Genomic DNA, 13,158 nt, shown 5'->3' with positions numbered 1-13,158 from the left:
TGGCACAAAAACAGACACTCAGATCAATAGAACAGAACAGAGAACCCAAAAATGGACCCATAAAGGTATGGCCAACTAATCTTTGACAAAGCAGGAAAGAATATCCAATGGAATAAAGACAGTCTCTTCAGCAAGTGGTGCTAGGAAAACTGGACAGCAACATGCAGAAGAATGAACCTGGACCACTTTCTTACACCATACACAAAAAAAACTCAAAATGAATTAAAGACCTAAACTTAAGACAGGAAGCCATCAAAATCCTAGAGAACAGGCAAAAACCTCGCTGACCTAAGCTGCAGCAACTTCTTACTCAACACATCTCCAGAGGCAAGGGAAACCAAAGCAAAAATGAACTATTGGGACCTCATCAAGATAAAAATCTTCTGCACAGCAAAGGAAACAATCAGCAAAACTAAAAGGCAACCGAAGGAATGGGAGAAGATATTTGCAAATGACATCAGATCAAGGGTTAGTATCCAAAATCTATAAAGAACTTACCAAACTCAATACCCAAAAAACAATCCAGTGAAGACATGGGCAAAAGACATGAATAGACACTTCTCCAAAGAAGACATCCAGATGGCCAACCGACACATGAAAAAATGTTCAACATCACTCATCATCCAGGAAATACAAACCAAAACCACAATGAGATACCACCTCACACCTGTCAGAATGGGTAACATTAACAACTCAGGCAACAACAGTTATTGGTGAGGATGCAGAGAAAGAGGATCTCTTTTGCACTGCTGGTGGCAAGGCAAACTGGTGCAGCCCCTCTGGAAAACAGTATGGAGGTTCCTAAAGAAATTAAAAATAGAAGTACCCTATGACCCAGCAACTGCACTACTAGGTATTTATCCAAGGGATACAGGTGTGCTGTTTCAAAGGGGCACATGCACACCAATTTTTATAGCAGCACTATCAACAATAGCCAAAGGATGGAAAGAGCCCAAATGTCCATTGATGGATGAATGGATAAAGAAGATGTGGTGTGTATGTGTGTGTGTACACACACACACACACACATATACACACACACACACACACACACACACACACACAATGGAGTATTACTAGGCAATCAAAAAGAATGAAATCTTGCCATTTGCAACTATGTGGATGGAACTAGAGGATATTATGCTAGGTGAAATTAGTCAGAGAAAGACAAATATCATATGACTTCACTCATGGGAATTTAAGAAACACAACAGATGAACATAAGGAAAGGGAAGCAAAAATTATATAAAAATAGGGAGGGGACAAAACATAAGAGACTTAAATATAGAGAAGAAACAGAGGGTTGCTGGAGGGGTTGTGGGAGAGGAATGGGCTAAATGGGTAAGGGGCTTAAGGAATCCACTCCTGAAATCACTGTTGCATTATATGCTAACTAACATGGATGTAAATTAAAAAATAAATTATTAAAAAAAAAACTTGTTGAACAAGTCAAACCAATAAAACTTTTCTCATGTTTCTGCCATTAAAAAGTGATAAAAGATTATATGCATTCATTTCTTTAAAAAAAGCAGTACAACTACTATTTGTAGTTTCAAAATACTAGAAAGGATCCAATGTCAATATGTAGAAGAGTGACTGAATAGACTACAGCACATCTCAGAGTACCATACACCTACAAAAAAGATGATCTCTAAAAAGTAATATGGAATGATTTCCAGGACATACTTCTAAGTGAAAAGAGCAAAGTACTAAGAAAGATGTATAGTATGTGTGGTAGCCAGCCTTTAAGATGGTCACCAATGATTTCTCCTTTTGATTTCACTTCCTTGCAAAGTCCACTCCCACATTGTACCAGGGATGGTCTGGGTACCCACTTCTGATCATAAAGTAGACACTGTAGCTTCTGTTTTGTTGCTGTCTGATCATCTTCCCTGGAGATAGCCAGCTGCCATGCTGTGCGCATCCCTATGAGATCCACACAAAACTCAGGCCTTTCCAGACAACAGGCAGTAAAGAACTGAGACCTTTCACCAAAGCCAAATGAGTAAGACTGGAAGTGTCTTCTCTAGCCCAATGAAACCTTTAAATGACTGCAGCACCAGATCACACTGTGATCCATGCAGGGAACTACAACTTCATGTGGAACCCAAACCACACCCACCCAGCTAAGCCACTACTGTATTCTGGCCTTTCAGAAACTCTGAGAGATAAGCAGCTAAATGGTTAAGTTTTAAGCAGCTGAAGTTTGGGGTAATTTGTTATGCAGTGATACGTAACTACTATAGTATGCTACCTCTCATGTAAGAAAGAGGATATGTGAAATCATACATATATCTGCTCATTTGTGTTACATAAATGCAGGACGGATAAACTAGAAACAAAAGAGATTAGCAACATCCAAGGGGCAGGAAGAAGGGGGAAGAAGAATGGAGTCAGAGGGATGAAGAAGGAGTAGTCCTCTGAGTATACCTTTTGTGTAGCTGTGTTAAATCATAGTCCTGTTTAACATACTCAAGAAATACGCAATTAAAACTAACCAAGAAAAGGAAAAACAAGCAATAATAAATTAATTTAATCATATAAAGGAATTAACATTATGGCATAAAGAGTGTGGAGAAAAAAAAAGAACCTAAGTAACTTCAGAAAACAATAGTTTGAATGAATCTTATAAGGCTAAAAGAATTGGGGCGCCTGGGTGGCTCAGTCGGTTAAGCGGCTGACTTCGGCTCAGGTCATGATTTCGCGGTCCGTGAGTTCGAGCCCCGCGTCGGGCTCTGTGCTGACAGCTCAGAGCCTGGAGCCTGTTTCAGATTCTGTGTCTCCCTCTCTCTGACCCTCCCCCATTCATGCTCTGTCTCTGTCTCAAAAATAAATAAACGTTAAAAAAAAAAATTTAAAAAAAAAGAAGAATAAATGCTGTAATCTACTTAGTAAGTTTGCTTCTCACAGTGGTATGGGTTAACTATTCTAAAACTATTTTATGTGGATAATAGGACTCAACAAATACTGTATCATAGAAAATAAAAGCCATACTTTTCATTGTTTAGAGGCAGGAAGTTACAAATAAGTAAAGGGAAAAGGCTGAAATGAACCCTGTCATGTTGGACTGAAAGATGTATCAGTATAAAAATATACAGACATAAAGGTGTGGGGTTAGGTGAAAGAGGGACTATGCAGATACATCTTTCCTAGCTCTATCTGCTGAGAGGGCCTAGAAGCAATAACATCTCAGTAGCAATGAATACACCTAGCACTCAGATTTTGGTTTCTAATTACCATTCTCCAATTGAAGGAGCCAAAACTCCCTGTTGAAGTGGTTGGTTCTAGGGCTGAAGGAGAAAAAATTCAAAATGAGCCTGGAACATTTTGAGATTACAGGAAGTAAGGAGGTACTCAAAAAAGGATGGGAGCTTGTCAAAAGTACACAAGGCCAAAGCTGGAATAATCTGGGCAACAAAATAAATAATAGCACTGAATTATAACCAACAGAATAAATATCTATGAGTAAAGACCGATATAAATAAAAAATTGAAAAATATATAGGAAAGAAGAATTCTTTTAATAGATACAGAAGAATAACTCTTGTTTATAAAGAAGAAGAGATCAACAGAAAATCACCATTAGGGAAACACCACAGTAATAAACGTTGCCAACAAGATCCACTGAAGGATAGTTAAAATGGGGATGGGGAAGTATAAGAAGGAAACAGGATATTTACACAGTTTTAAGGTAACTCCAAGATCTTTACAGTGGAGGAACCTGGAAGACACCACCTTAACCAAGTAATCAAAGTTAACATTACCAGTAACAGGACATGTCAACATCATGAACTCCTGATACAATGCACTGAAAAGGACACAACAATGCTTCAGAGGTATTCTAGCAAAAACTGGACCTCAGTCTAATCATGAGAAAACATCAGACAAAGAAAACTGAGGTACCTTAAAAAAAATGGTTTAAGTATCCCTCAAAAGTATCAAGATGATCAAAGATAAGATTGAGAAATTACAACAAACTGCAGAAGACTAAGACATAACAACTAAATTCATACTAAGTACATTGTCAGATCCTGGATTGGAACTTGAAACAAAAAAAAGGATATTTGTAGGAAAACTGGTGAAATTCAAGTAGGCTCTGTAGTTTATTTAACAGTAATGTACAAGTATTACAATATGGTTATATAAGACACTGGCATTAAAGAAAGACGGGTAAGGGGATCTCTCTGTAATATCTAAAGTTTAAAATCAGTTTTAAAAAAAGTTAGAAGCTGATATGTAATTATGTAGACCTAAACAATTAAAAAGAATATATAAAATGATTCTTTAGCTGATCTCTTAGCCCCCCAAAATTTATTTCATCAATGTAGATACACATTTTACTTTGAAAGGACTCAATGACTAAATATTTTACAGCAGAATAGATCAAATCAGGTAGCATTATAGCTACATTACACTCATCTACTAAACTTGAGTACAATAAAAGTATCATCAATCTATTAACACTTCCATGAGGATGACAATAAATATCTTTCAAATTCTACTTGTCAACTACTAAAAATATATTTTTCCAAAGTTAAACAAGTCAGTTAACCTCAAAACAAAGCAAAATAATACCACAAATCTTCACTAAAGTACAACTGTAAATGAAAAACATTCTTCTCTACAAGTACCAAAGATTTCACTATAATTTCTCTAAATTCTTTTCTATATTTGGTACCTGTGGTGTTCTTTACAATCTCTGTTTTTTAATACTTACTGCTTGGTTTTCCATACGTGCAAAGATAACATTTAGCATCTGAGTAAGAGTAGCTTTGGCTGTCGTCTGATTGATGAGATTTTTGCTCGCTAGATAGATATTGTAACATGTTCTCACAGCTTGCAGGACAGTTCCTTCATGAATTTCTATGTGTTGCGATGTTACTGCAGTAAGTAAAGCCTTTAAAAAGAAAGACACAGTTAAAGCAATTTTCTGCATCCTGCATTTCAGCACAAAAATATGAGTATTTTTATATTACAATTAAAACTTTTAGATACCATTACCACTTTCAAGTACACATGAACAGAATTTTCAGTATATACCCAACCGAATTTCTAACCTTGAATATGTATTATCAACTGGCAGTAATTTCCAAATAATCCTCCCAAACCCAGAATACAAGAAAACTATACAATTAAATTGTTTCAACACTCAAGTTTCATTTTTATAAAACTATTAGTCTATTAAAATGCACAGCACTAATTGTCCAGCAGAACACAGATATGCTTCCTAAGACATATGCTTCATATGACATATCTGTTGAATAAGGCTGTCAACTTTGGAGGGTACCCACTGTCTTATTCACTTCCAAATTTTTCTGAGATGGTTCTCACAGATCAGACTAAATAAATGTACTGCTGTTGGTGGTGAAGATGTTTACACACAGAATAAAGCATTCAAGTATCAGATTAAATTAGAATAAAGCATTTAAAATAATCCTAAGTGAATTTCCCAATAAACTTTGTATGAATGTTCACAGATTAGGGTACATGCAATTTCTCAAGAGCAAGGACTCTTTTGTCCTTTATGCTGTACAATACTACACAAGGTCAGCACTGAGTTTATTTTAAATAAACCATGATTGATATTAAATTGCAAATGACAGGGGGCGCCTGAGTGGCTCAGTCAGTTGAGCATCCAACTTCGGCTCAGGTCATGATCTCATGGCTCGTGAGTTCGAGCCCCGTGTCAGGCTCTGTGCTGATGGCTCAGAGCCTGGAGCCTGCTTCGGATTCTGTGTCTCCCTCTCTCTCTGCCCCTAACCCACTCACATTCTGTCTCTGTCTCTCTCAAAATAAATAAACATTAAAAAAATTAAAAAAATAAATAAATAAATTGCAAATGACAGGCCAACTGATTGGACGGCATTTTTAGAATAACTTGTGAAGTGACTACAGCTATGAAACTGAAAGGCTCAGAGGGGCTTTATCTACACATGAAAAACACTTTATACATGTAAATGATTTCAAAAGTACTAAAAGTACAAGAAAATTTTACTGATGCTTAACATATCACCATGACCATTAGCAGTCATATTAAGACTTCAATATTTATAACAGACTAAAAACACAACTGAGTGACTTTTCTTTAAAGGAGTTTGATCACCCAGGTGTATTATAGCACAAACCCAGAAGAAAGTTTGGCTGAGCATGTTCAGCAAATGAATAGGTGCAAGGGAATCAGTAAGGCTGATGCACAAATAGTTCACATGGTGAAGCATGGGTCTAGAGGGCAGAATACAAGAGATCCAGAAGTAGACAAGAAACTTAGAGGGATCACAGGACCATCATATGAACCCTAAAGCTCAAAAGACGGAATATGTAGGGCAAACATTCCAGAAACCAAAATACTCTGGAAGACTCTGGGAGCCACAGCCTAAATTGGGACCTTCAAAATAACAGACCTAGAAATATAGTTCACTAGTGAACTCTTGGCATTCAACAAAATCCACTCATATGGGGTCTAAAAAGCAACTAAATGACCTCTATTAGCGATGGAAAGCACATAAAATGACCTTTCCAAATATATCCAAGATAAATGGCTTCTGATTTAAAAAATATAGAGAGGGATGCCTCGGTGACTGAGTCAGCTGAGCATCTGACTCTTGATTTCAGCTCAGGTCATGATTTCATGGTTTGTGGAATTGAGCCCCTGCTTGGGATTTTTTCCCTCTCTCTCTCTGTCCCTCCCCTGCTGGCATGGGCTCTCTCTCTCAAACTAAATAAACTTTAAAATGTATACACACACATACACACAATGAATGACAAATTCACTATATAATCAATTACCTTTATTATTTGCAACTGAACTCCTTCATCTGTTTGAGGACCTTGGAAGCAGCCACAAATGGTTTCAATAATTCTATCAATTAATTTTTTGCCTGGTGTTGTACTATCTGGAGCATTGCCAGTCAAGTGCCCATAAGCAATAAGTTTCTAAGATGCAGAAAGAAAATAAAGATCCTAATTAAGCTAATATATATACTAATTGAATATACTTTAAAATTATAATATGTAATTGAATATATGTTAAATTTTTTACATAAAAACGTTAAAGTATAATCAAATCCAAGGCTATACTAACTTTTCCTGAAGAAAGGTGTATTAGCTATAAACATGTAAAATTATTTACATTCATAATAACCACAGAAACATACTAACCAGAATAAAACCATCAGGCCGTATTTTGAGAAAGCCACACTTTAGATCTGGTTTGATCAATCAGAATAGCTTACTGCTTTCTTTCTAACCATTATTGATACTGCTTTTGTGAAAGCTATCAACATATTTAAATGATTCAATCTCTTTCTGCATCAGATCTGTGAACAAACAGAAAACCCAATTTCCATGCACTGGCTGTAACAAATCATGGATTTGTTCAATCATCATCCATTATAGCCCTGGAAAGCCTTAGATATCAATGAACTTCATCTAAATCCCGAACTAATCATATAAATATGGTTTTTTCCTAGCCACTGAATTACTGGTTCAATACATATAATTCTCCAAACAGTGAAAAGACCTGAAGAGAGAAAGACCCCTCTATCTGGAAATTTTACAAATATCTTAAGAGAATCCTGTGTGTGTGCACACACACGTTTGTTTAAGTAAAACAGGATGAAAGAGTTAAGGAATTTTTCTGACATACGTGAAAATCAGAGCTGAAGCCCAGCAGTGAATAATTAAACTGTCAATATTAACCTATTGCTTTATATAAAACAGCAGGCATTCAGTAAAATCATTGCAAATAATGATGTATGTAAAGTCAGTAGCAGGTTAAAAGTACTATGGTTCCTGCATTTCACTGATGGAAAATAAGACCAAATAAACACTAAGTAAAGATTATTTGTCTCACTAAGCCAACTAATGATTTTTGTTACCCTTAAGCTAGAAACACCTTTTTGAAACTATTATTCTGTCTCTCTTGTATATTAGCAACCATCTGGCTTCTTACCACAAAAAGAATACTCAAGGCTTTCATGGAACATGTCTGAATCACCAATTATGGTAATGTTTAGAAACACATTCAAATTAAATAGTTTTTAGATAATGCCATTTTATACATACCTGTAAACAATCAAGAGATGTACTAACTATACGGGGACATTTGGACTGGCACGCCAATTCAAAGGGTAAGAAGTACTTGTCTGCTTCGATAAAATTTGTCTTTGATTTCACTGGTGGAAGGGTGCTTGATCCACCTTTTGCTTCTCCATGAGGAGGACTAAAGGAAAAAGAAGAGTATGCTGATGATAAACTCATATGAAAACACAAAATTTCAGTTTGAAAGGAATTTTGCTAAACAATCTTCCATCTTCCCGTATTTCATGAGGGTAACCAAAGCCCAGGGAAATGAAATGATTTGCTACAGGTAAAAAGCTAATGGCCAGAGCTGTAACTAAATGCAAGAAAATCAAAGAAATTAAAATAGCTATTTAGTCACTGAAAAAGTACTTAAATTATAAAATAATCATTTGGTAATCTTTCTAAATATGAATCAAAGTCTTTACACAAAGACTTTAAAGTGTATCTTATGGAATTTCAGGAATACCCTCTTATATTTATGAGATCTTTCTGCTTATATTTCTTAAAAACTTTTTATTATTAATTTTATCATAAAGATCACATACAGAAAATCTGCCACATATAGATGACTGTATTACTATTTTAACCAAGACTGATAAGTTTGCAAATTATTTTTACTAAAGAAAATAAACCCCACAAACCTCTGTTTTTCAGTTTCCGCTTTTATTTCCTCTGGGGGGAAAAGAAAGAGGCACATGTTAGAAAACTTGACAACAGAAAGATCATTAAGTAATTTCATTATAAACTTTGTAAACTAATTCATAACTCCTATAAGAAGTTGGGAAGAATGCAAATTCAAAAGAAAATTCAGTAGCTAAAATTCTCTTGCTGTTTAATGTATTAATTTATAAAATATAATTTTATCAAACTATACAAAGAATATATATTAATAACCATAAGGATAGGTACAACTACAGGTTACTAATTCCCAAAGCGTTTGTTTTCTCAAAGTAGTTCTTTTTTTTTTGATTTTTTGTCAAGTAACTACATTAACCAGAAGGATTAATATTAAGAATAGAGTATTAAGTATATTGTATTCAAGTTATAAAATTAAGGCATATGTTCAGTGAGAGGAAAAAACTGAACACATCACTCCTAAAATTATCTCTCAAGATTATTGCACTAGGACTATAACCTCTTGACCATGGACATATGTGTTGATATTTAACCAATTTTTCTACTATGACTACACAAGGCACTGTAAAAATACACATGCTCAATTCAATGGGAAATTTTCCCTTTTGTTGTTTATAGCATAAGAAATGAGGTAAATTAGATAAAGCCTACCTATACTAAAAGACCCTTAAATTTAACTGATAGGCTGTGGAGTCCAGTTAATTGTTTAAACCTGTTTAAAATTTGGAAGGAAAATCAAACATAACATTTATAATTACTATTATTATAACCAACAGTTGTTGACAACTAACTATGTGCCAAGCACTATTACATTTTAAATGTACTAACATAAGCCTCACAGCAATCTTCATTTTAAAGATGAGGAAAATGATGGAGCACGTGGGTGGCTCAGTTGGTTAAGTGTCCAGCTTCAGCTCAGGTCATGATCTCAGTCTGTGAGCTAGAGCCCCCCATCAGGCTCTGTGCTAAAACAGCTCAAAGCTTGGAGCCTGCTTCGGATTCTGTGCCTCCCTCTCTCTCCACCCCCTCCTCCAATTGCACTATGTCCCTCTCTCTGTCTCAAACACAAACACTTAAAAAAATTTAAAAATTAGGAAAATGAAGCACAAAGAGGTCAAATAATTTGCTCAAGGGCTGCATGGCTTGGGTGTATGGCTAATCAGGTTTCACAACTAGATAATCTAACTTCAGATCCTGGTTTCTTAACCACTCTATTACATATGTGTACCTATGAATATTGACCAAATGTGTTAAAATTGGTATTATAAACCACTAGCCTGTAACTTAATCATTATTAAGTTATCCAGAGACTATATTAAGCCCTTTCTAAAGTGATTTTGTCAAAGCACTTTATCATAGATACATAAAGTTGTATCTATCATTACCTACTCTGTGCTGAGCATCTGATGTTTGGTATTTCAGTTTAGTTCTCTGTGGGCTAAAGCTCTTTTCATTTTACCAGCGGTAGAAGTGGAAGGGAGATGATACAAAAATATTACCTGTAGGTATTTAAAATACTACTTAATAAAAGTTCACAATGTCTGCTACTTAAGATTTGTATATGGCTATTAAAATTGTATAGTTCACGGGGGCGCCTGGGTGGCTCAGTCGGTTAAGTGTCCAACTTTGGCTCAGGTCATGATCTCGCGGTTCACGGGTTTGAGCCGCAAATCGGGCAGAGCCTGCTTCAGATTCTGTTTCCCTCTCTCTGCCCCTCCCCCATTTGCGTTCGGTCTCTCAAAAATGAATAGATATTAAAAATAATTTTTTAATTGTACAGTTCACCAATATGTAATTAAAAATAATTTAAATCACCTTAAAAATACGATACAGATGAAAGGAAAATTAAGTGCCCCAAATTTTCATTAAGATTTTTAACCATATTGTTTATTTTTAAATATCATCATTATTTAAGAATCTGAGGTATTGCTAAAATCCAAGTAAGGCAGAAAAACAATGTAAGGGAAGTGAAGGGATAAGGTAGCAGTTTTTGTAGAAGGTGAATTTCCATTTATAAAATAAGTAGGAAATATGGTATTCTGGTTAATAATACATTAGTTAAGAATATTAGAAGTAGTACATTTTAAAGAGCACTATGGTTCGACACCATGTTACTAAACAGCCGTGTGACCTTAGGAAACAACCCTTACTTCACAACTAGATGATTACAAAAGTCCCTTATATTCTAAAATATCAGTCAACAACTATCGCTCACATGCCAAAGCCATCTAGCACCCATTTTCCCAAGTTTAAGGACAGTTTTTACAGCTGAATATTTGCAGTCAAAATGATGACAGGGAACACTAACTTTGAAACCCAATGAAGAGTAATGTTACTCCACCTGTAAGAATTCTCATTAGGCCAGAATTACAAAATGTATACTCAATTATGGTTATTTTGAATCTTATCAATAAAAAATTTGTGTAAATCTGTTTTCTCTTGGTGTGTAAGTACTTATATAATATCCTTGATTTTTCTTCTTGGCCTGCAAAGCCCTTTATAGAAAAGGTTTGCTGACCTTTGCTCTAAAACATTATGGTTCAAAAGATCTTATAAGACTCTATGAACCATTTTATTCTATGACTCCATTATTTTTAAATGCCCACATTTAAAGTCTAATGAAACATATCCAACACAAGCTATACTAAACGTAACGTTTCTCTAATTCAGATAGTACTATATGTTTTTTAATCTCCATATCGTTAAGTCATACAAGGCAAGTACTGTTCAAAATGCTTTAGATAAATTGTATTTTTGTAAAAAAACTTAACTTTCAATATTTCTAATATTTTAAATTACCTTGTACTAAATAGGAGTTATACATTTTCCTTTCCCTATACTTATAACCCACAGTAAAAAAAAAAAAGTTTTAAAGACTGATGAAATCGTTAAAGGTCACAAAACAATTATTACAATTTCCCCCCACTGATTTTTTTAATGTTTATTTATATTTGAGGGAGGGAGGGAGGGAGAGAGAGAGAGAGAGAGAGAGAGAGATACAGAGCACAAGTGAGGAGGGGCAAAAGAGAGAGGAAGACATAGAATCTGAAGCAGGCTCTAGGCTCTGAGCTGTTAGCACAGAGTCCGATGCTGAGCTCGAACCCACGAACCATGAGATCATAACCTGAGCCAAAGTTGGACACTTAACTGACTGCGCCACCCAGGCACCCCTTCCCCCACTGATTATTACCATAGCTTACATGTTTTCAGCTTGCATGGTTATCTTTCTGGTCCTACAAAATGCTTATATTTTTATAGTCCCACCAACACACGCTGTATTCATTTTAATGTTTCCTTTCAAAGCTATTTGAGGTCACTTAAACTGGAAGACATTATCACTAAAAAGTAACCAAGATTACAAGGACAAGGGGCAATGGGGGGAGGTAGAAAGTAAGTATCAAAATACTGAAAGTAACAATGTGATACAGCCACAGTATTTTAAAATAAGTTGAAATTTTTAAAGAAATGCAATACTACTTTATATTTGTGTAGCAATATACAGTTTAAAACATTTTCCCACACATTACCTAATTTTATCCTCAAAGGACAACTCCTATCTTATGGAGAAAACTATGGATCAGAAGAGTTACATAATAACATTAAGGTCAGACAGCTGATAAGTAGTGATCCAGAAACTAGTCTCACTGGTCTTAGTGTATTACACTCTACACATTGTGCTATCTTTACTCAACCTTCTACTAACTGATTAAACTGAAATGAAAAATTCATTTTACAACTACCAGCATAAACCTATTATAAAGCAGTGATTCTCAAAATACGGTCCCAGGACCAGAGCAGTACCACCACCCAACCCCACAAAGACTTACTGAATCGCCAACTCTGTGTGTAGAGTCCTACAATCTGTGTTTTAACAAGGCTTCAAGAGGATTCTGATATACAAACAAGTTTAAAAATCACTGCTATAAAGCAGTTAAAACAAACGAGTGGAAGACAGATGGGTTTCATCCACCATGGCCACATCCATTTACTATATTTGTAAGACAAGTACACTTGAGTGTATGCTAAAAAGGAATGACTTTTTAGTTTTCTTATAACGAATGCCCAGTAATACAATTTTTCAGGAAACTGCCTATTTTAATAAATTAGGGCTTGGAAATAGTTTGCTTCAGGTTGGCCTTCAACAGAAGAATCAAGAAGTAAACTAATTAATTCTCAATTATTAAAGGAAGAAAATACACCCAGAAGAAAAAAATTATTAAAACATGAAATTAAGAAGTATTAGCATACTAATTAAGAAGTATTACAAATTAAGAAGTATTAGCAAACTAAAAACCACACAGTGTTTAATGCCAGAATTATTACAAGGATGACCACAAAGAGCACAGTATTTTTAAAAATGCTTTGGAAACACTAGATGGTGCAAATAGACAATACTAGATGTGGTAATAAAAATCATAACTTCTGAGCTAAAATAATATAA

General features: G+C 35.1%; 1 protein-coding gene across 2 annotated transcripts in view; it reads right to left on the bottom strand.

The window, feature by feature from the left end:
• ARFGEF1 (ADP ribosylation factor guanine nucleotide exchange factor 1) overlaps window positions 1-13,158 on the bottom strand; it is a 148,644-nt gene that overhangs the window by 88,053 nt on the left and 47,433 nt on the right. For both annotated transcript variants that reach the window (XM_053208616.1, XM_027042773.2), the window contains exons 2-5: window positions 8,723-8,753; window positions 8,064-8,220; window positions 6,786-6,932; window positions 4,717-4,896 (exon numbers count right to left, since the gene is read on the bottom strand). In XM_053208616.1, coding sequence (XP_053064591.1) covers window positions 4,717-4,896; window positions 6,786-6,932; window positions 8,064-8,220; window positions 8,723-8,753 — 515 coding nt within the window. The remainder of the gene's footprint in view (window positions 1-4,716; window positions 4,897-6,785; window positions 6,933-8,063; window positions 8,221-8,722; window positions 8,754-13,158) is intronic.

This window comes from Acinonyx jubatus, chromosome F2 (genome assembly GCF_027475565.1).
Source record: "Acinonyx jubatus isolate Ajub_Pintada_27869175 chromosome F2, VMU_Ajub_asm_v1.0, whole genome shotgun sequence".
Taxonomy (NCBI): Eukaryota; Metazoa; Chordata; class Mammalia; order Carnivora; family Felidae; genus Acinonyx; species Acinonyx jubatus.
The sequence above is the reverse complement of the archived record's forward strand: the minus strand, read 5'-3'. Positions and strand labels throughout refer to the sequence as shown.